The sequence below is a fragment of the Astatotilapia calliptera genome, chromosome 3 (genome assembly GCF_900246225.1).
Source record: "Astatotilapia calliptera chromosome 3, fAstCal1.2, whole genome shotgun sequence".
In the NCBI taxonomy this organism is placed as follows: domain Eukaryota; kingdom Metazoa; phylum Chordata; class Actinopteri; order Cichliformes; family Cichlidae; genus Astatotilapia; species Astatotilapia calliptera.
This window is the reverse complement of record NC_039304.1, coordinates 50473946-50498681: the sequence shown is the minus strand read 5'-3', so window position 1 is coordinate 50498681 and position 24736 is coordinate 50473946. Positions and strand designations below refer to the sequence as shown.

Below are 24736 nucleotides of genomic sequence, written 5' to 3'. Positions count from 1 at the left end.
TAAACCATGAATGTTGTTCATTATCATTGGATCCAGGTATAGAAATAAAAATGACTTACCTTTGTTTGACGCTGTTTTTAATGAGCAGCAGAAGCTTAGGTTGTTATGTACTGTCTGTCTAACTGTGTCACTCTAGTTTAAAGCAGATCAGTAAACACACAGTAACCACACAGCTACCTGCAATCGTTGTTGTACTTCCTGTTTTTCTTCAGGCCAACAACATGCTAATACTGAAAATCTAGATCTATCTATTTATATTATATTTTTTAATTTATCCTTCTGCAGTTTTAAGTGCAAGAAAAGCTGATTAATAGTGTGTGTGAAGCATTTTTTTTAAAGAATAAATTGAATATATCTGGGTAAAACTTTTTCTTACCAGTATATCAATCTATTAATATTTTTGAAATGCCTGCACATGTGTTGCAAACCCAACACTGTGGTAAACAGCATTTCAGTCAATTAATACTTTGAGGTCATTTCAAACACCTGCACATTCCACACAAACCACTCATCTAAGTAAACACTTTAGCCAACAGAATGTCAGGTTATTATATTAATTTATGAAGAGCTTCACAATAAAAATGATAGAAAAGCAAAAAGTTTCCTTAAAACAAGGTTTAAAAACATTAGTTTTCACTTTTAAAAAAGAGATCCATGAGTGCACAGACCTCAGATTCAGAGGGGTGAGTTCCAGAGTCTTGGGGGAACGATGGCTATGATGCACATCCAACCAAAATGTGTCACTACAAACTATGTGAGAATGTTTAGTCTGCTCATTGGCTTCTTCTGTAGGGGAGGAGCAATAAAATAAAAGCAATAAAATAAAAAAAATGTGGTGCTTTGTTTTGGACCTTTGGAGAACAGAAGTACTCTGGCATGTGCAGAACCTTGTACATACATAGCAACTTCTTGCATCCCACAATACGAAGCATACGTGATCATGGGATGTTTTTTTTTTTTGCTCAAACTTGGAACGTAAACCCGATAATGGGTTCAGATGGTTGGATTACATTCTCACCACGAATGATCCTCTCCGTAGTTTGTTTCGAATAAGACCACCTCTCCAAAGGGTACGTTGTTTTTCTTTCTGCTCCTGAGTACGATCACTGTGTTCAAACCTGTGCAAATGAACCACACAAACCACTCATACTGAGTTTCTGTCGGTGCACTCTGAATCTGTTTCTTGTGTGCTTATGTCCGCTAGTTTTAAGACTGTTTGAAAGTCCACAACCACTGAGTTAGAGTCTACTAATGTTTGCCTGGCTGTTCTGAGACCAGTGTTTATTCATCCAAGTTGATCTGCCTGAAGACTGTCTGTGAATCTCATCTGAACACCTCAAGAGCTGTTTATGGTTCCTCACCTTTTGATACTGTTAAAAATACTCACTCATCAAATCTATCGAAAACTTCATGCCACATTTCTGCGATGGATGCTCCTGAGACTGTGGTGCTGTTCGGGGAGCTCACTAAGATTATTATTATCACGGTCTGCTGATTAACCCTTTCATGAATGAATTATGACAATCTCAAGCAGGATTTTTTTTCTGCAGTATTTTTATTCATCTTATTTTTTTTAAACATGTACTTTTCAAAGAGTTTTGTTACACGTCCATTTAGGTGGACAACTAGTGACCACTATGCGTGAAAGGGTTAATAAGATGCGGTTTTTAGGCACCCCTGTGCCTAAATCTTCATCTGATCCTGTTCCCAGGGATGCCTGGGCCCAGCATATCCCTGCACCCATACCAGTGCCTTGGGTGAGGGTGGTCGGGACTCAGTTGGTCCCTACTCAAGTTCCCTGGCCCGCTAAGGCTTTGCTAGTCCCTGCAGCTGTATCTATTCTTCGGGTGGGGTCAGCTGGTGCCAGCCATTCGCTGTGCTGGTACCAACTCCCAGGGTGAGATTGGCATTGATCCAGCCTATACTCTTGCACCGGTATCTACTGCTAAGGTGGGAGTGACTGGTTTCTGGCAGGTGCCTGCACTCATTTCTTTGTCTGTGTCTCAGGCAAGCCCATACAGCATCCTCCTATGTCAGCTAGGGGCTCAGGTGAAACCAACCAGCCACCTTCATCACCTGCTGGAGCCTCGGGAGAGCCCATCTAGGCAACTCCATTGCCAGCTGTGGGCTCTGGAGAGCAGGGACCAGTGGCTGTCCCCTATACCTTCGTCACCTGTACCATTGGCCCTGCAGTTGGCCTCTAGACCTGCTCCATTGCTGGCCCTGCTGGCCCTGCTGGCCCTGCAGTCGAGCCCCAGAGCTTATTTTTTCTTGTGTTTTGAACTTCTGTTCCTTAGTTCAGACTCATTTCTGGACTAATGTTCTTCCTCCTGAATTATTTGAGTTTTAAACTCGGTTTGCTTTTTTGTTTCTGGACTCTCATCCCTTGCTCTCTCCTCTCTTTGTTTCCTAGGTTTTGTCAGTCTGTGTCTCAGTGTGTTCCTCATGTTTTTACTTTGATAGTCTACTGTCTCATGTGCATCCTGTTCTGTTTTGCTTCATCCTGCCTGTTCTGTTACATTTTTGCCAGGTGTTTCCTCTTTGCCCTCATTTCCTCTTGTATTTAGGGTCTGCATCTCTCAGTAAAAAAATTTACGGATTAGTGTCAGGTTGCAATTCTAAGACCAATATGACAAAGTTATCCAGCCCATCACCATCCAATATCTAAACACTCCATTAAGATTATATAATGTACACAAATACATATGATATCAGAGTATGAATGTCTCAATGTCCACCACATGAGCAACCAGCATGACTGACGTGTGTCAGGAAACACAGTGACCACACTGCTAACCTGCACTCTGACTTATTTCCTGTTTGACGTCACTGCTAAACTGGATCAACATATTTTTTTGTACAGAAAAAACAGATTTCATGTTCTGATTAGTTGTGATGGACAGGTTGCTTATATACTCTAATAGTCAACGGTTTTATTCATCTTTATTTTTACTACTTTCTACTTGTAGACACATACTGGAGAGGTCAAATATATGAAGCAAGATTAATTTTGTAGCAAAGACAAAAATTGATAAATAACTCTAAATATATCTTATATTTTTGATTCCTGAATGTAGCTACCCTTTGCTTTATTGACAGCACTGCAAACCCTTGGTCTTCTCTCACTGAGTTTCATAACGTAGTCAGCTGAAATGGTTTTCCAACAGTCCTGTTTTCACTATACCAAAGACCAAAAACTATCAAGTTCTATGACAAAGCTGGGTTACATTAGGACGCCCCAGGAAAGGAAGACCAAGAGTCACCTCTGTTGCTGAGGATAAATTCACCCGAGTCACCAGCCTCACAAATGGCAAAAGTTAAGAGCACCTCAGAATCTCTACATCAACTATTAGGAGGAGACTGCACAAATAAGGCCTTTATGGTCAAACACCTGCTAAAAAACCCCACTGCTGATCAGTCCTTGTCTGGTCCCTCACCCAGGACCAATTTGACATGGGAGACCCTACCAGGCAGGAGGAGCCCCCGGACAACATAGCCCCTGGGATCCATGGGACATACAAACACCTCCACCATGATAAGGTAATGATTTGTGGAGGGGAATGGGACCATCATTTATTTTTCAACAGGGCAATGATGCCAAACACACCTCTATGTTGTGTAAGGGCTATTTGACCAAGAAGGAGAATGATGGAGTACTGCGCCAGATGGCCTGGCCTCCACAGTCACAATTGAGATGGTTTGGGATGAGATGGATCGCAGAGTTAAGACAAAAGGGCCAACAAGTGCTCAGCATCTCTGTGAACTCCTTCCAGACTGCTAGAAAACCATTTCAGGTGACTAAATAATGAAGGTCATGGAGAGAATGTGCAAAGCAGTAATCAAAGCAAATGGTGGCTATTTTGAAGAATCTAAAATAGAAAACATGTTTTATTTGAGTTATTTCACACTTATATGTTTACTACATGATTCCATATATGTTCGTTGATAGTTTTGATGCCTTCATTGAGGATTTTCAGTGTAAATGGTCATGAAAATACAGAAAACCAGAAACCAAACAAAAAACAAGGAGCACAAGAGTCCAAAAACGCAAGCAAACAATTCAAGCACACTGGAAAACAGATCAAAAACAAAACCAAACTAGAGCTCAAGAGTCCGAGAAAAGTTCAGGGGTCGACCCGGGGGTCGACAACACAAAGACCAAGACAGTTCTGGAGGCCGGCCGTGCACACAGCAACGGCGGCGACGGGCAAACAGTTCTGGAGGCCGACCGTGCACACGGCAACGGCAGCGACGGGCAAACAGTTCTGGAGGCTGACCACTTGGAAGGCTGGACCAGGCGGCAGCGGGACGGCTGCGGAACCTGACGGCAGCGGGACGGCTGCGGAACCTGACAGTGGTGATGCTGCAGGAGGTGATGTGGATGCAGGCAACAGTGTAGAAGTCATAGGGGATGATTCAGCAGGTGGTGGCTTAACAAACTTCCCCAGACCGTAAGCAGACGAGGAGTGGTGCTGGGTGGGCTCCTCGGACCCACCAGCTGACTCGGCTTGAGGCTGGACGGGCTCCTCGGACCCACCAGCTGACTTGGCTTGAGGCTGGACGGGCTCCTCGGACCCACCAGCTGACTCTGCTTGAGGCTTGACGGGCGACTCGGGCCCTCCAGCCGACGACACTTGAGGCTTGACGGGCGACTCGGGCCCTCCAGCCGACGAGGCAGGACGCTGGCTGGGTTCACCTGAACCACCAGCTAACATGGCTTGAGACTGGACGGGCCCCTCTGGCCCTCCAGTGGAAACAGACACTGAAGCAGCAGGCACGGAGACCTCTGCCAGTGTGGACACTGGCTGGGACTGAGCAGCACAGTGGCTAGACTCAGGCAGCAACAGCGGGATGCAGTCCTCAGAGGGCTGGAAGTGTTCCCCAATACACTCAGCAGAGGACGGAGGCGGACGGGTGAACTCACTTGAACTCTCAGGGGGTGCTGAGAGCTGAGACTGTTCTGGTGAGTTCTCCGGTGAGGCTGCTGGCGCTGGCGTCTTGACCTCTAGGGGTCCAGAGTTGGCTGGTGACTGACACCCAGCCTCTGGGGAGGCCCTAGAGGGAGCAACTGTCTCTGACATGGCCAGCTTAAGAGAACCAGCAGATGTTGTGGTGAAGTGTGTTCCCTGCTTAGAATGAGACAGTGAGGATGGTGGCTGAATGAACGAGTGGGTAGGCTGCTGAACTGGTGGCAGCTGGGCTGCTGGCTGAACTGAGGGCAGCTGGGCTGCTGGCTGAACTGAGGGCAGCTGGGCTGTTGGCTGAACTGAGGGCAGCTGGGCTGTTGGCTGAACTGAGGGCAGCTGGGCTGCTGGCTGAACTGCTAACTGTACTGCTAACTGTGTTACAGGCCCCACATTGAATTGTGGTGAAGGTGTGGATATGGTCAGGAAAAACTGTTTCGGGGAAGTTTATTGCTTTACCTGAAGAAACCGAGGCGGACGAAAAGGCTCCCCTAACATAGTCATTCCCTAAACTCGTGGTGCTTGACTCAGTAATTTCAGGTTTAGAAACAACAGCGTGAACACAGTCATTAACCCTGAATGTGGGCTCAGCAAAGGCAGTCTTTGGAGCAGTGGCCATGGGTGAGACGGAAAAATTATTGTTATATTCAGAAGACACACAAAAAATAGCTCCAGAAAACACAGTCACAGAGTCTGACGCAGCATAAAAACTGTCCCTTTCACTCACCACAGCCGACTGCTTACATGTCCCTACATCCGGTTGTGGGGTGCCGCGCCGTTGGCGCAAACGTCGCTGTCATCTCGGAGACGGCTCCGATGGACCGGGTAATTCCTTGTCCGGCCGGTCGGACAGCACGTCCTCCATTGAAGCGAGTGGGCAAGCGGTAGCGGTGGGAGGGTGAAGGTGAAGCTCGTGAAGAACAAAATTCTGTACGAGCGGATGCAGTGAGTCCAATAACCAGGGGTAACTGGAAATAAGGTGTGGTAGGTTGGCTTCCACAGTGTAAAGAGACGCTTCTCCCTCATGCTCTAACCACTGGTTGATTAATTTAGAAGCAGAGTCGATAACGGCCTCCTGAAGCTCCCTGGGTGGGCTGAATGCCGCTGGATCCATATCTGGCTGGTCCGTACCGTCACGGTGAGTGAGATGAGCCGTGTGGAAAATAAAGGAGGATCCAAACGCAGGCACTTGTACAGGTGCGAGGGTGGTTTATTAAACACAAAAAGGAAATGGACAAACTAAACTAAACTAAACTGGGAACAAACTAACTACAGAACACGAACCTGGACATGAATGAGAGCGGGCGGAAACAGATGATGGTTGACTGCAGGGAAACACACAGATGACACAGGGTGGAAACACAGACGGACCAGCAACTACAAAGACAGAAGACGCGACTTAACTCATTCACTGCCATTGACGGCTATAGACGTCAATGGCAGTGAATGAGTCAATGGGTTTAACTCATTCACTGCCAATGGCTGGCAGTGAATGAGTTAAATGCACACAGAGAAACACAGGGACATTACACACAGGTGGGGGACACAGCTGGGAGTAATCAACAAGACGAGACAGAGGTAAAACTGAACACACTCACATGAGATGCAGACCTTCTCAATAAAACAGGAACAAGAAACCATCACACAAAGATGCAGAGTCGACATTGAGAGACAGACAGAAAATGACACATGGAACTAAACTAAACCTGCAAAAACATGACAACTCAAAATACTGGGCCAAACTGACCCAGAACCATGACAGTTGATTTGAGGTTCTTTACCTGAAAATCCATCTGTGATCTAAAGTAAACATATTTACTGGGATCTGTTTTGGGGGGAGGGGGAGGGACATTTTTGATGGATTTTTGATTTGATTAATCATTAATTATTTTCGAAATTTTGGGGCTAGTATGGTTTTAAAAAAAAATCTTCTCTAGTGCTTTTGAATTATCTTTTAACTGCATCAGTCAGCCTGCTCATCAAAACCATTCATGCCAGCTGCACCATCATCTTTATGTTGGTCCTCATATCTCTTCTACAGCAGCACCACCTCCAGGATTTAGTTAGCATACCAGACACAGCTGGTCTCTTCTGCTTTTTGAGTCAGATGAGACCAATGCCATAGATCCCAAGTCTTCATGGGTCTCAGTTCTACAGAAGGATAGCTCAGATTGATCAATTTGGAGAGAAAGTTAGAGATGCAAGGCTTTTTGCACATGTGGAAGGAAATTGGATATGTTGTACAAGAGATGTTTTATAAAGAGGGAAAAAAGGACAACAGTATATTCTTTGCCTTCTAGTGATACTGCAGAAACATAAACATAAACAATGTAAATGAGATTGATCCCAGCACATAACCATGAATACTGTGGAGATCAGGGAAATATTTTACTGCTACTATTCATAACCATCATCATTACCATTACATTAATTATCATTTCATCAAAGCATTTATTTAATAGATTACACATGTTCTTAGTTAAGATTATTACACCTATCACAGAGAGCTTCTGTCTGGTAAAAGGCCAGAAGCATCAACGGGTGGGGTGAGGCTGAGTGCGTTGGAGGTCGACACACACACACACACACACACACACACACACACACACACACACACACACACACACACACACAGTAGTTAGATTCATGTTTAGGTAAGAGTTCAAATAATAGTTTGCAAAAGCTTGTGACTGCAAAATTGTGTCTGCCTAAGGGACAGTTTGTTCCAAGAGATAAGCGAGAGTTAGAAGATTAATAGGAAGCACCTGGCCTCGAGACGGAGAAGATGTCCTTTTAAATGTGTCAAAAGTCGTCAACAGAATATTTGTGGTTTTGAAACTCATGTATGTATTGTATCTGCTTTGACGCATGAGGGGGCGTCATAAATAATACCCTGATGTTATAAAAACAACTGCTTGTGTATTATTGGGCGGAGATCGATGCTGACGGTGTGCAGTGTTCATCTCCCCACGCGTGTGTTCATTAAAAATCATTGTTTGACCGACTCTCCTGGACCAATTGTTGTTTTGTGCTCACCCTCAATATCTGAACACGTAACAACTGACCTGTAGGTGTAAATAGACTGCAGAGTCCTGGCCTGACAAGGTAGCTCTTCTGTGTTGTGCCATCTGCTTCGCCAGAGGTTGTTTGTTCTCCCCATGTTTCTGCCTGTAGTATTGACCCTTGTATGTAAAATAGGTAGGTTGGGGTCATCCTGTAATCTCTTACGCAATACCTCCAAAGCTTCCGTGACTGGGATGCAAGTGAGGGCAGATGTAACATTGTACAAGACCATTGTCACGGTGGGGCATGGCACACCGTGGAAGGAGTGGGGAAGGAGGACCCAGGCGCGGTGCTCTATGTATAGACAGTGTTTATTTACAAAGTGAAACAACGTAACAATAAATCCCCGTGTTCTCCCAGACTCCCGTGTCGTGTCTCCCCGTGAATAGTCCGTGTTTCTGTGCTCTCTCCGCTCCCGTGTCAGCACCCCCCGGTGCTCGCTGCTCTCGTGTCTTCCACGCTGCTCCTGCGGGAAACAAAAGACGCAGCCGTCAGGACACATACAACTGCGGGCATGCACACACACTAACTCAATAACAGGACGACTAACATGGAGTCTCATTCAATGATCCCGCGTCGGTGGGAGCTCCAAGACTCTCCTAAGTAGCTCCCCCGACGAGCCCTGATCAGCGGCAGGTGTGTGGCTTCGGGTGTGGCCAGTCCTTCCGCAGGGCCACACCCCTCAGGCCTGCAGGTGGCTGAGCTCCATCCTCCAAGCATACCCGCAGACATACACACACACACACACACACACACACACATACACTCACATCTACAAGCATGGAGAAGAGCAGCAGCAACACCAAAATACATATAATAATAATAATAAAAATATAATTCATAACTGCTCAGGGATCCTGGGTTGCTCAGACCCAGGACCCTGACAGTACCCCCCCTCTAAGGGTCGGCTCCTGACGACCCCAAAACAAAAACAAAAACAGCACAACCAACCCAGGGCGGGCGGCGGGGGGACTAGGACGGAGGGCCAGAACCAAAACAAGCAAAAACAACAAAATGACAAACCGACCCAGTCCACAGTCCCAGAGTCAGACCGCGCATCCCGCAGCGGTGCAAAAAAACCCCCGAAAAGTATTCCAGTATTCCACGGCATGTTGCAGGAAATCGAGGAAAATGGCAGACTACCACCAAATATGAATTCTGCCAACATTAGTCTCCTGCTAAAACCAGGCAAAGACCCTTTATTTCCCTCAAGCTATCGTCCAATTTCTCTTTTAAATGTAGACCTTAAAATAATCTGCAAAGCTCTCTCAAAGAGATTAGAGAAAATGACCCCCCTCTTAATTCATCCTGACCAAACTGGTTTCATAAAAGGTCGGCACTCCTCAACAAACACTCTGTTAGGTGTCGCTGTGTGCAGACAGGAATAGGACCCAAGGTGCAGACTCCGGAGACAGTCGTGAACTCAAAAAGGCTTTAATTTGGTACTCAAAATATAACATAACTGAAAAAACTCAAAACAAACTTAAACTGGAGGAATGACAGAACACACAGCTAGGAAAACGGTAGATCGCGACACGGACACAGAGAAACACTGGGCTTAAATACACAGAGGGAGCAATCAGGGAATGGGTAACAGGAGGGAAACACAGCTGGGACAAATCAGAACTGACGAGACCAAAGAAGCGTAAACTGAACACACTGAGATAAGACACAGACCTTCAAAGTAAAACAGGAAACGCATAACACAGACTGAACAAAGACACAGGCTCATAAGCAGGCACTACAAAGGGAACAGAGACTTAAGATACACATAGACGTGAACTAGACAAGGGGATGCAGGTGATAGGGGAGACAGAGCAACTAAAGACAGAGACATAAGCCATAAGACAGAACTCAAAGAAACCAAAAACTAGGAAGTAGAAATAATATCAAAAACTCAAAAACCCTGGGTCGACGACCCAGGCATCCTAACAGTACCCCCCCCCCCCCCCCCCTTAAGGGCTGGCTTCCAGACAGCCCAAACCAAAACATCAAAACCAAAAAAAACAAAAACAACCGAACCAGGGTGGGCGGCGGGGGAAACAGGATGGAGGGCTCGAAACAAACCAAACAAGGAGCCAGAAACAACAAAACAAAAAAAAAAATGCAAACACTGGAGCCCAGAAAGCAACAGAACAAAAAACAGGAACAAAGTCCAAAACAACAGCACCAAGGCCCAGGCAAAGTCCAAAAGCAAACAAACAAAAGAGCTCACGAAAGGCGCAGAGGCACAGGCAATAGTCTCAAAAAAGTTCAGGGGGGCCAGCCCGGAGGCTGATGGTCCAAGAGCCCGGAAAACAGTTCAGGAGGCCGGCCAGGCGGGAGGCACCGACGGCGACGGAGCAGATCAGGAGGCCGGCCGGGCGGGAGGCACCGACGGCGACCGAGCAGATCAGGAGGCCGGCCGGGCGGGAGGCACCGACGGCGACGTAGTTCAGGGGGCCGTCCATGACGGCAATGACGTCCAGTCATTGGCCGGACAGGACGTGCAGGACGAGCAGGCCGGACAGGACGTGCAGGACGTGCAGGCCGTGCAGGACGTGCAGGACAAGCAGGACGTGCAGGACAAGCAGGCCGGACAGGACGAGCAGGCCGGACAGGACGAGCAGGAACAGACAGCATGGAGACCTCAGGAGCAGACGAAGCTGAACACTCGGAGGCCGGACCAGGCGGAGCTACAGACTCGGAGGCCGGACCAGACGGAGCTGCAGACTCGGAGGCCGGACCAGACGGAGCTGCAGACTCGGAGGCCGGACCAGGCGGAGCTGCAGACTCGGAGGCCGGACCAGGCGGTGGAGCCGGTGGTGGCTGAATGGCCCCCTCGGACCCCCCAGCGGAGACAGACGGCTGAACGGGCCCCTCGGACCCTCCAGCGGAGACAGACGGCTGAACGGGCCCCTCGGACCCTCCAGCAGGAAGAGGAGGCTGAAGCGGCCCCTCGGACCCTCCAGCAGGAAGAGGAGGCTGAAGCGGTTCCTCGGACCCTCCAGTGGAGACAGGAGGCTGAAGCGGTTCCTCGGACCCTCCAGCGGAGACAAGAGGCTGAAGCGGTTCCTCGGACCCTCCAGCGGAGACAGGAGGCTGAACGGGCCCCTCGGACCCTCCAGCGGAGACAGGAGGCTGAACGGGCCCCTCGGACCCTCCAGCTGACGAGGCGTGAGGCTGAACGGGCTCCTCGGGCCCTCCAGCTGACGAGGCGTGAGGCTGAACGGGCTCCTCGGGCCCTCCAGCTGACGAGGCGTGAGGCTGAACGGGCTCCTCGGGCCCTCCAGCAGGAAGAGACGGCTGAAGCGGTTCCCCGGACCCTCCAGCAGGAAGAGACGGCTGAAGCGGTTCCTCGGACCCTCCAGCGAAGACAGGTGGCTGAAGCGGTTCCTCGGACCCTCCAGCGAAGACAGGCGGCTGAACGGGCCCCCCCTCGGACCCTCCAGCGGAGACAGGAGGCTGAACGGGGCCCCCCTCGGACCCTCCAGCGGAGACAGGTGGCTGAACGGGCCCCTCGGACCCTCCAGCGGGAACAGACGGCTGAGCAGCTAAGTGACCCCGTGGCTGAGCAGCTGATGCAAAAAATATAGCCCCAGAATAAATAGTCCCATGGCCCGAAAAAAAAGAAAAAGTGTCCTTTTTGCTCACCACAGCCGGTTGTTTTGACATCCCGGGGTCCAGCTGTGGGGTGACACGCCGGTGATGCGGCCGCCGCTTCCTCCTCGGTGATGGCTCCAATGGGCCGGGCAACTCCAAGTCCGGCGAGCTGGGCAGCACATCTTTCTCCGAGTTGGGTAGGTGAGCGGTAGCAACAGGGGGATGCAGATCAAGCTCATTAAGGAAAATGAGTGGGTGGGTGGGTGAAGTGAGTCCAAAAGCCAGGGGAGACCAGAAACCAGTCGCTGTAGCCGGTTCGCTACAGCACGCTGAAATTCCTCCCCAGAATGATTCAGCCAAAGGTCACATAATTTATCCACTGAATAAATTATATCCTCCCGGAGCTCTTCAGACGGGGCGAGTGCTGCTGGGTCCATGTTCTGGTCGCGATCTTCTGTTAGGTGTCGCTGTGTGCAGACAGGAATAGGACCCAAGGTGCAGACTCCGGAGACAGTCGTGAACTCAAAAAGGCTTTAATTTGGTACTCAAAATATAACATAACTGAAAAAACTCAAAACAAACTTAAACTGGAGGAATGACAGAACACACAGCTAGGAAAACGGTAGATTGTAACACGGACACAGAGAAACACTGGGCTTAAATACACAGAGGGAGCAATCAGGGAATGGGTAACAGGAGGGAAACACAGCTGGGACAAATCAGAACTGACGAGACCAAAGAAGCGTAAACTGAACACACTGAGATAAGACACAGACCTTCAAAGTAAAACAGGAAACGCATAACACAGACTGAACAAAGACACAGGCTCATAAGCAGGCACTACAAAGGGAACAGAGACGTGGGAACAGGGCAGACACAAAACACTGACTGAACACGGGGATATAGGAACTTAAGATACACATAGACGCGAACTAGACAAGGGGATGCAGGTGATAGGGGAGACAGAGCAACTAAAGACAGAGACATAAGCCATAAGACAGAACTCAAAGAAACCAAAAACTAGGAAGTAGAAATAATATCAAAAACTCAAAAACCCTGGGTCGATGACCCAGGCATCCTAACACACTCGTAGATTACTTAATTTAATAGACTACTCATACGATAAAAACATCGAAACCATAATATTATCTCTAGATGCAGAAAAAGCATTTGACAGAGTTAACTGGAAATTTTTATTCGCAACTTTACACAAATTTGGTTTTGGAAACTCTTTCATAAACTGGATAAGAATATTATACAATTCCCCAACAGCTCGTATCAGAACAAATGACCAGACATCCTCCAGCTTCTGTCTCCTGAGGGGCACCAGACAGGGATGCCCACTCTCCCCTTCACTTTTTGCAATTTTTATCAAACCTCTAGCAGCAGCATTTAGACAGGCTACAACAATTAAGGACATAAAATGTAAGAACATAGAACATAAAATCAGTCTCTATGCGGATGATGTGTTGCTTTTTCTACAAAACACACAAACCAACCTCTCAGAGGTAATTACTTTAATAAACTGGTTTTCAAGAGTTTCAGATTATTCAATTAACTGGCCAAAATCTACAGTTCTCCCCATTAACTGCTCCTTCCTGTTAACTATATAACAGTTTAAAACTGTTGATTTGATGTGAAATTGCCGTAAATAAAGAAATGTAGAAAAACCGTAATATGTACATTTTTTCTCTGAAAAAAATACATAAACCTTCTGTAAATCACTCTTGCATAGTTTTTTTAACGGAAGATTCCAATAAACTTTAGAACAGGCAAACACAATTTTTTTTTACATTTATTTATTGAAAAAAATACAGGTTTTAATTGCTGAATGTAAGCGTGGTTGTGCTGGTAATGGATACATGCTGTAATATGACTTTGTGATTTTTGCTTTAATTTCACATAATAATAATAATAATATATTAGATAGCGGTTTTCAAGACACCCAAAGCACTTTACATTAAATCCGTTCTTGATTCATAGCACATTTAATACAGCATATTCATATAACAGGTACATATGTCCCAAGATCTTTATACTAGAAATGTATTAGGGCAATTTTTGGATGTAGTTTTTGTAAAGAATATGGGATGTAGCTGTTAAATCTACATTCTGTTGAACTCAATAAACCATGAGTTTAAAATGTAAAAGCTAACAACAACTTGAGAGACCTACAGCTAATGATAGACATACTATATTATTGAGTGAATTCATATAATCCCAAAAGTGTTAAAACAATAATCTGTTGTCTGTTCTATTTATTCATAGTTAATTATCATATGAAGAAAAAAGATTTTAAAAGCACCTCCTACCAAAACGGTGCTCTAAACTGATCAGTTTAGAGCACCGTTTCACATCAAGGCGCCTGATTTCAAACGGGCCAATCAGCGCACTGCATCAGGCTCCACTGCAGATAACGTCTGTACAGCTCCACACAAGTTTTGCTTTGGACTACGGCAGCACGCTATCTTCATTTTCGTGGACTTGTTTCTCATTTTTTTAAATTTAACGTCTGCCACAGCTCATTTTCAGTTACTACGGTAAGAAAATAATCCAACTTGGTTTATTTATCGACAGCATTGTGTTGCAGGCAGTGAAGGCGCAAATGATAAATTTACGTTAGCTTTAGCTCATTTCTAGTATTAGCGTTAGCTACATCAGGCTGAAAAGAGCCTTGCAAAACCAGCAGTGCGCGTTTTGAGACGTGTTTTGGAGACGGGTGTATTAATGGAAACCGTCTAATTAGTATAGCTATATTTGAATGCTTTGTCTAAATGCGGCCTGGATTTTCCCGCCTTGTTTGACATCCGGCTGAAGCTTTAAGTTAGCTAGCCTCGCAGCTGTGTCATATTGATTATGTATTTTTGCAGCTTATGTTTTGCATTGCAGACTGCATCGTAATGAACCCCGGTGTATTTTTAAATGTGTTGAAGTAAGTTGTAAGCAGGTGTTTTCTGGATATGCTGCTTTAAAGTCTCACTTCTACCGCCACCACACTGGTACCGCAACTGTTTCTCAGAATGCTACCTTAATGGGTTTGAATTGCACTGTCTCACTTTGTGAATGCCAATGTGAGGGAACTAAAGCTTTGATTGCTCACTTACAGGAACACATAGAAGAGGGACGGCATGTAACTTGTCCAGTGAGAGGATGCCAAAGTGAGTTCTCTGTAAAATCTACATTTACCCCCCATATGTCTAGAAAACACAAACGTTAGGAAAATGTGATTTGTGGTTTAAACAAAGATACTCAGAGAGTCCATCTACAAGTGCCACCATACAGGAAGGTGCCAGTGTATCAGATATAGAAGACCCTGGTATGGATGGGTCTAATTTCAGTGACCTGTATCTCAAAAATGTATGTATGTTTTACATTAAACTACAGGGACAGCATCTTCTGCCAGCATCTACCATTCAAACCATTGTTGAAGAAATACAAAATATACATGAATTGGGACAGATGTATACATTGAATAGACTAAGGTCACTTCTAAAAGATATGTCAGTTTCAGATGAAGACATTATAAAAATCTGTGACACAGTAAAACAATCTGACTTGTTCTCAGCTTGTCACACAGGGCCCCTGAGAACTGCTTATTCAAGAGTTCAGTGCTTTAAAGATGTGTTCAAGTATGTTGAACCCAGAAAAGTGTTTTTGAGCAGGGACGAGAACAGGATGGAGAGATTTGCCTATTATGTTCCTCTGCTAAATATTTTGAAGGGTATGCTGGAATCAAGTTTTTGGCAAGGTCTCATATCAGTGAATCCTAATAATGTTTCAAGACCAGATGTTCTCAGGGACTGTTGTGATGGTAATGTGTTTGTGTCAAACAAATTTTTTCAGGAAAATCCACATTGCCTCAAGTTGGTTCTATACCAGGATGCATTTGAAGTAGTGAACCCACTTGGTTCTGCCAAAAAGAAGCACAAGGTTTTGGCTGTGTACTTCTCTCTACTCAACATCCCACTAACACCCTTCATCATCGTTTGCGGTAAGCTGAAAGAGCAAAATTCAACTTTTTTTTTTTCTGTTGTAACTGCCACGTTCTTGTACTCTTGGCTTGTTTAGTTTCATGTTCTGTTGCTTCCTCACTAATACACTGGATAACACAACCATATAAGTTCAACTAGTTACATAACTCATCCTATGATCCATGTAACAAGTCTCTGTATCTCATCTCTGTATTTGTATATATGACTGACATTAAAGTTCTTGTTATTAAAGTTTTTAATTTGTTGTTGTTGTTGTTGTTGTTGTTGTTTTAATTCTCAGGTTCCTCCTGCTTCGCTGCTGAGCCATTCATGTTGAGCATTGACAAGAAGATTGTCAACAACCGCATCACAACCTTCACCTCTGCTATCTGCCTAATGTTTGGTAGTTACTACTGCTTTAACATACACTACCCTGTAGAACTACGATCAACACTGGAGTTCCTTCAACGGTAAAATTTATTTTATTATGGATTTATTTTTGTGCTTTTCAAACTTGGCCATTTGATATCCCACCTCAGGTTGTTAATTTCCTCAATCTCTCTCGCCCTTTTTTCATGAAGGTGTTTCTTTTCCATAAATCCTGAGAGAGGCACCAAGGTTGAATCCAAGAAGAAAAAAGTGTTCTCAGTCAATCCCAGAGTCCTCACTCTCATCTCAGACATTGCTGACCATGAGTGGATCTAGTCCTACCCCTCTTGTTTGAGACAAAGTGATAAAGGTATACTATGTTACATACTCTACAGATGTTATGTTTTTGAAACAATTGTTACATTTCTGATTGTGAGTGGGAAGTTTTTAACAATGTGAAGTTTTACTAGATACAATTTGTAAAAGTACATGGTCTACTTTTGATTCACTGTTTTATATCTGAAAAATGTATCTGGTAAAAATGTGGTAAACCTGCGATTTTGTTTCTTGGATTTTAATTTTCCCAGTTTTAAAGATATTTGTATTCCAATAGTGTAAACGTATGCTGCATGTACATTGCTGGCATTTTGTAGTTATCCAAAAATTTGCAGTTCTCAAAACAAATGTAAAGTTTTTGTTTGTTACCTGATGCAGTTTTAAGATGTACATTTTCAGGTTTACTGCTCAGTTCTGTGTGCAAAATATGTGGGTGTAAACTTGTTCCTGTAATTTCTTCAATTCAGATTTTCTTTCAATTATAGAAAAAATGTTTCATTCTCTATATTTGTATTTGGATAATTTGAAAAGTCAAGATTCTACGTGTACTGACATTTATGTAGTGAGAACAGCACCAAAACACTTAAATGTGTCTGAATTGTCTGCTAAAGGTAATGTGAAGTATAATGTGTGCTCAACTTACAGCACTGGTTTTGCACAGTTTGAATAGAACTTGTAAGAATTCTGTGATTCCTCACTGTTACTGTCATGGAGATAACTAGTAACTATTTGTGATTTGTTGAGTACAAATGTAAATGTTTGATGTTCAAAACATCAAATATGTTAAATAAAATACAGTTTGGTTGTTACAGTTTTTGTCTGATTTTAGATCAATTGTGTTAATACAGTATGTCAAAATGAAAACATAACTGTAAATTCAGACACGTGAGGTTGTGCTGAAAAGAATGACACCAAACAAGGCAAAGTAAATAGTTTAAAGGTGAAATGTGGAGGGAAAATCAAAAGTAGTTAAAATGGACAATAATACCCTGGACCCCAGAAGGTTAAAAGTTTTTTTTTTTAAAGTAACTCAATAGTTACTTTTCAAGTAATTAATTACTTTTAGAATATTGTAACTCAGTTACTTTTTTGAAGAAGTAACTAGTAACTATAATTAATTACTTCTTTAATAAAGTAAGTTGCCCAACACTGGTGCCAACAGGATTTTTATGCCGTCAAATGTTTTCACACCAAAGTAAACTTTAAACTTTCATTTAACGTGTTTCTATGATATATTGACCAATAAATTTTATAATGCTCATGTTTCAGAGTTTTATTGACAATAAAACAACTACATGTAGTGTAGTGGAAGTGGTGCTGCTCCAAAAATACATATAGTGGTATTTTTGGTGATGTGTCCATACCTGTGCTTGTCTAAAAGAAAAATATCTCTGGAAATGACGCGCCTCTGGGCCAAAGAAACACAAGCAAGGTTACACAAAGGTGAATCTACTTCAAGAACATGCAAATCAGTAGGGAAATCAAGCTGTTAAAGCAGGTACAAACCTAAAAGCAAATCAGAATCAGAATCAGAATCAGAATACTTTATTGATCCCTGGGGGAAATTAAATTAAATGAGGTCAGATGTGTTTTTAGGAACAGACAACATGGGTGTGAGTAGCAAGAAGTGGGGAAGTCTGACCTTGTCATTTGTCTTTATGATTCAGGGCAGTTTATTAGGGGGCTATTCAGTTCATATCATTCAGCAGCCATTGTGAAACTATCACAGATTCATATTTCTGAGGAATGTTTGCTAGTTAAAAAACATGGCTAGCTAGAGTTTTTTTTTAACATCTTCACTCTGCTACATTACAAAAAATAACTACAAAGTTTTTGTTTTGTGACAAAAATGTTTTGCACATTAAAATTATATAACTAGTACATATTAATAAAACACTATAAAACATGAAACCTACCAGGAAGTGTTGCCAACCTCAGATTTTTTTGTTTCCTCTAATGTTTTTTCCTATTTCAGTTGTAATAATGTTTTCATTATGGTTTGAGATGGACAACATGGCCCAGCTTGAAGATTCCAGATCCTCACTCAAAGCTGGCAGCTCTGCAGTCACCTTCAGGAATGAGGACCTATTGAGAGCCCTCAGGAGGGCCAGGGAGAGGAGCTGACAACATCAGCAGTCGAGTTCTGAGGCACTCAATTGATAGTCACACCGTCCCCCAGCTGTGGAAACACTCCACAGTCATCCCCATCCCCAGAAGAAACAACCCAAAGTCTCTGAATGATCTTCGTCCTCTGGCCCTCAGCTCCCTGGTGATAAAGGCCATGGAGAAGATCATAAAACAGCTCATCGTAAGACCCCGTGATGGACCCACTCCAGTTTGCTTACCGTGCACGCAGAGTTGTTGATGATGCAAAAATCTTCATGTTGGACTCCATCCACAAACAAATTAAGCTCCCTGACTCCTCGGCCAGACTTCTGTTTGCTGATTTCTCATCACCATTCATCACTCTGCAGCCTCAGATCCTGGCCACTAAACTTTCCTCCCAATTTCACCTGGATGATCAGCTGATCCTGTGGATATTGGACTTTTTGACCAACAGGGCTCTGAAAGTTTGGGTCAACAACTGTCTTTCCGGTCTCTGTTCCACCTCCACTGGCTCCCCTCAGGGCTGTGTGCTCCCCCCCTGCTCTTCATCCTCTACACTGATGACTGCAGATCCTCACAGCCCAACTGTCACCTGGTTAAATACGCTGACGACAGTTCTCATGTCACTGCCCCTCACAACACCACAGGCCCACTTTGACAACCTCCTGAAATTCTCCGCAGCACAGAGGAGATTCTCAGGAGGTGCCACCAACGGCTATACCTCCTTAGGAAACTCAACTCCTTTGGAGTCAGCACACCCATCAAGACGACTTTTTACTATGCCTTCCTGGAAAGCATCATGACCTTCTCCATCACCTGCTGGTTCCACTCCCTCACCGTTCAGAGCAGGAACAGACTGCAGCACACTGCATCAGTGTGCTCTAAAATCATTGGCCTGTCAGAACTCTGGCTCAGGTTTTCAGCCAACAGGTCCTTAGACAGGCAGCCAAAATCATCAACGACCCCTCTCACATTCTTCACCCCACATTTCAATGGCTCCCCTCTGGGCGACGCCTCCGCTGCATTTCCTGCAGGACTGAGAGGAGGAGCGCCACCTTTGTCCCCAAAGGCACTCTGCTTTTTAACTCCAGCCGATAAGAACACTTCCCACACCAGAAACATAAACTACTCTACAGTCTATTTCTACTGCTGACACTTAACTAACTTATTTTTAATTTACAGTTCTTTATTCACCGTGTATTTATTATCTCACTCTTATTGCCCTATCCTTATCTTCATTGCCATGCTGCTCTGTTATATGTTAATTGCCCCTTGGGGATAAATAAAGTCTTTCTGATTCTGATGGTACAGGGCATGCAATTCAAACACAAAGGGTTTTCAGACTCACTTTTATGTGTTACACAAGCTTAATATTTTCTGTTGTTAAGTGATGACAAAAAGATTTTGTTCAATATACTCAAAAATTTAAGTGAAGGAGTGTTTTTTCTTTTTGGTGCACTGAGTTTTAAAATGATTAGTCAGCTCACTGAAACATGGACATGTGCACAAAGTACTTTTTAAGTTAAAATGCTTTGTTGTTAAGTTCTACCTACAAGAACATTAATATTTTTTTAAGTATAATTGACAAAAATGAATTGCCTCCTAATAAATTGTACAGTGCCCTGAATGACGAAGACAAATGACAAGCACAGACTCCATATATCTTCCCCGCTTGTTACTAACACCCATGTTGTCTGATCCTTAGAAACATGTCTGAGCTTCTTTGTGTGTGTGTGTGTGTGTGTGTGTGTGTGTGTGTGTGTGTGTGTGTGTGTGTTTCCCGCTTTAACAGCTTGATTTCCCTAATAATTTGAATATTGTTAAAGAGTATTCACCTTTCTGTGACCTTGCAGAGGTTTTTCATGTGGTGCCAAACCTTCTGTAGACTGTCTGGACAAACTGACAATTGTTACCTTTTCAAAAATTACAGATAAGCCTGAGTACGGAAGGTAAGGTGATAATCAATAAACTAGTTTATATTGTAATAGTTTAGAAAAGTGTGTTTACAGCATTGGCTTAAAAACATGAATGCAATAATATTATTAATTAACATTTATTAAAACATTACCATAACATTATGGTAAATGGCCTGTATTTATATAGCGCTTTACTAGTCCCTAAGGACCCCAAAGCGCTTTACACATTCAGGCATCCACCCATTCACACACTGGTGATGGCAGCTACATTATAGCCACAGCCACCCTGGGGCGCACTGACAGAGGCGAGGCTGCCGGACACTGGCGCCACCGGGCCCTCTGACCACCACCAGTAGGCAACAGGTGAAGTGTCTTGCCCAAGGACACAACGACCGAGACTGTCCACGCCGGGGCTCAAACCGGCAACCTTCCGATTACAAGGCGAACTCCCAACTCTTGAGCCACGATCGCCCCATTACCATAACATTACCACATTACCTTCACTTTAGTTCACTCCCTCTTGATGTCCTCATTTGACAGTAAAATATACAAAGAAATCAAACAAAAACCTTGTTAAAAGTCAGCCCCAGTCAGCAGATGACTAGATGAGCTGCCCGGTAAGTTACGCATCATTAATTTATTAATGACAAAACATATAAACTTATGATTGATGATTGAAACCATTTAAAGATACAATAGACTTTTAGATATTCAAAAGGTATAATTATTTTGGATATACACACTAAACTCTATATTAAGCATCTTATCAGACTGGAGATAATAAACCTACAGCTCCAGGACACTGGGGCGTGCAGCTCGGATCACAGCTGACCCTTCCCACCCTGGACACTGTCTGTTTGACCTGCTCCCCTCAGGCAGGAGGCTCCGGTCCATTCAGACCCGAACCTCTCGCCATAAGAACAGTTTCTTCCCCTCTGCTGTTGGACTCATGAACAATAACCATATGACTGGTCCCACCACAAACACATGACCTGTATTGTGTTCTCTGCATCTGTTCCATTTTTGCACCGATCATCACCTACATTAATGTATATATCAATCTGCTTAGCACTTTTCACATATTTTTTTTTTATCTAAGTGTTTGTCTTATAGTATGTTTCCCACTAAGTACCGCAGCAATTTCCTAATGTTGTAAATCTGCTCAATATCTGACAAACACTTTTCTGATTCTGATTCTAAATGATAAAAAATGACAAAAATAATCATGACGACTATATTTGTTCTACAGAAGCAAAGAATGGAAGAAACCTGTTTAGTGCTCATCCTGCTGCTCTCAGGTCAGTAATATAAAATATTAAACATTGAAATATAGTTTATAAACTTACTGAGACAGATTAATGTCATTTGGGTAATCAGATTACATGTTAAGTTTTTTTTTAAAAATAAATGTATTTATTAACACATTTACAACAATGACAGAGAGAAAATCTTTACCTACTTATACCACAATACCTGCATTCACTTTAAATTGTGTTACTATTTAGTTTAGCTATTAAACTAAATAGTTACTGTGGATTACAGTTTTTAACAACAGCCAATGTATCCTGTATCATGACAGTCCTAAGCCCAGATAAAATAAGAAGACTTGTACCAGGAATGGCACCTGACATCAAGTCACAGTCAAATATGTGGATAAGAAGTACATTTCCATACTGGATTGTTAGCGCCCTGAGTTAACATTTCCCAGCACCAGTGCTGTTGATAAGCTCAGTGCCATTACAAACTGCTGGGCTTTGACAAAGGAGGAGGATAGGGGAAGGTGTATAAATATAGGGAGGTAAAGGCAGTATGGTGTGTAAGAGTAGGGATTTTAAATGTAGGGACTATGACTGTAAAGGGAAAGCACTGGCTGATGTGTTGCAGAGAATGAAGGTGCATATAGTCCTGATCAAAAGTTTAAGACAACTTAAAAAATACCCGCTACTTAAAAACTTCATTTAATTTCACATATTTATCTCAGTTATATCGCAGCCATCTTTAGAATGTTTCGATTCGTGGGGTCAATTTGACCACAAACATAAAATAGATTTTTTTTTTATGTCTTTTTGAGATTGACCTTGACTATTATCAGTTGCTCACAGGTTCTTGCACTAACATTATGCACACTGTTTAACAAATTTCTTTTTGAAACATCACATAAAGTTTGTTATAAAAATATATGACAAAAATTAGGAATTTACTGTAGTGAATTTATGATTAAAAAAAAAGCCTATATCAACTGCTAGCTGTAAAAACAGTCAACTAGCTGTTTGCTTTGAATGTATTTCTTCCAAGAAAAACTCAACTTGTGAGGTAATTTTGTGTGATGTATGGAGGTTCGCCCACTTTTTTTGCCGTTGTTTGCTTTGCAATATGAGTGGGCGGGAGTGGAGATTCATTGAAAGCCCAGGAACACCAGCTATAAAGCGTTGACCATTACCAGTATTATTTGTATCACAGTAAGTATGCTAATTTTCTTTAGATTTCTATGTTTTCCAAGTCAGTTTTATTGACATGCCAGCAAACCAATTCTCACTGGCACCAATACTTAATAAGCTAACAGCTATCAAGCTAACACAGCCACTTCACTAAGATAGTGGACTGAGTTCACAGCAGTAGCTGTGATAGACAGATAGATATGCTAAGTTTTTAAACTATACATAGTGGGATATTTTCAGGAATTTGATTTGTTTTTTCATTTTTTGATACGATGCTTATTATGGTGTACAGACATTATAATGAAATCTAATCTTTTAAAATGTAAAAGAAGGATTTACTGAAGAATTCAGAACTGATTAAAAAAAGGGCCAGGAGTAGTTGGTAGGTAAGTGACATGAGATGGTTAAAGTCAAGTTAACCTTTAGTGATATGGCCATGTACACAAATGGCTGAACTTTTTGGGAGGAATATGTTGCTGGTCTGCTCAGTTAAAGCTAAAGTTAATACAAACCCATGATATTATTTAACAAAACCCATTGTATGGAGAAGCACTATAACTTTTGAACTGAGTAAGTACTTTTGCTGTATAGTGGAACCCCGACTTACAAATACCCCGTTTCACGAAAAATTCCAGTAACGAATGCACTGAACTGCAATATTTCTGCCCGTGTTACGGCAAAATGCCGAGCCTACAATGCCCACAATGCCTTCCGAATCATGTGACAACCCCTTGTCTTCCGTACTTGCGCTTTCTGTTCCACGTGAACAACGTATTGTTGTTCTAGTTAGCAATTAGCCTATAGCCTATCGTTCAGCTTACAAAGCTTCAAAGGACGTGCGTTTTTTGTTTTTTTTGCCTGTCCCGTTTGGCTCTTTTGCCATCAGAATTATTGTCTAAAGGCGAAGAAAGATGCCCAACGGATTTACTTTACCAAATTGACCATCCTAGCCTTGCCGTAATGGTCCATTTGATTCACCTTTTATTGTTTATTTCATTTTCACTTGCTGAATACGGGACAGACTTGACTGGAGGAAAGAAGGGGAGAAAGAAAGAGGGAAAGAGAAACAGCTGAGAAGAGGGACGGGGGAGAAGGGCCGAAAAACAAAAACCAACAGAATGAGCAGAGGGAAAAAAATGCATATATCGATCACCTGGATCACCTGTTGAGAAAGAAAAAAGAAAACAAGCAGAAGAAAACAAGAGTAATAGAATAAACAACATCACAATGATATATGGGAATATGACAGTAAATACTAAATATTAAACATTATTGTGCAGCACATAAGATCGACAGCACACAGTGTGCTTTGAGGTAGGAGCCAAAAAGGGGATGCAAAGTTTGGGCAACCTTGTTAATGGTCATTATTTTCCTGTATAAATTGTTGGTTGTTACAATAAAAAAATGTCAGTTAAATACATCATATAGGAGACACACAGTAATATTTGAGAAGTGAAATGAAGTTTATTGGATTTACAGAAAGTGTGCAATAACTGTTTAAACAAAACCAGGCAGGTGCATTAATCTGGGCACCACAAAAAAAGAAATGAAATCAATATTTAGTAGATCCACCTTTTGCAGAAATTACAGCCTCTAAACGCTTCCTGTAGGTTCCAATGAGAGTCTGAATTGTGGTTGAAGGTATTTTGGATCATTCCTCTTGACAAAACATCTCTCGTTCATTCAGGTTTGATGGCTTCCGAGCATGGACAGCTCTCTTTAACTCACACCACAGATTTTCAATAATATTCAGGTCTGGGGACTGAGATTCCAGAACGTTGTACTTGTTCCTCTGCATGAATGCCTTAGTGGATTTTGAGCAGTGTTTCGGGTCGTTGTCTTGTTGAAATATCCAGCCCCGGCACAGCATCTTATTCCAGAATGAAGCTGGCTTGTCCAAATGCGCTTTAGCAAACCTCAAGCGGCTCTGTTTGTGCTGTGGGCGGCGAAAAGGCTTCCTCTGCATCACTCTCACATACAGCATCTCCTTG

At 43.3% G+C, this 24736-nt stretch overlaps 1 protein-coding gene across 1 annotated transcript; it reads right to left on the bottom strand.

Moving 5' to 3' along the window:
* Positions 1-2959: 2959 nt before the first annotated feature.
* LOC113015566 (putative protein TPRXL) lies at positions 2960-5081 on the bottom strand. Its single transcript, XM_026157579.1, has 2 exons — positions 4349-5081; positions 2960-2976 (listed from the first exon to the last, which is right to left on the bottom strand). Exons 1-2 carry the CDS (start codon positions 5079-5081, stop codon positions 2960-2962), a joined length of 750 nt encoding a protein of 249 aa, XP_026013364.1.
* Between the last annotated feature and the right edge of the window lie 19655 nt (positions 5082-24736).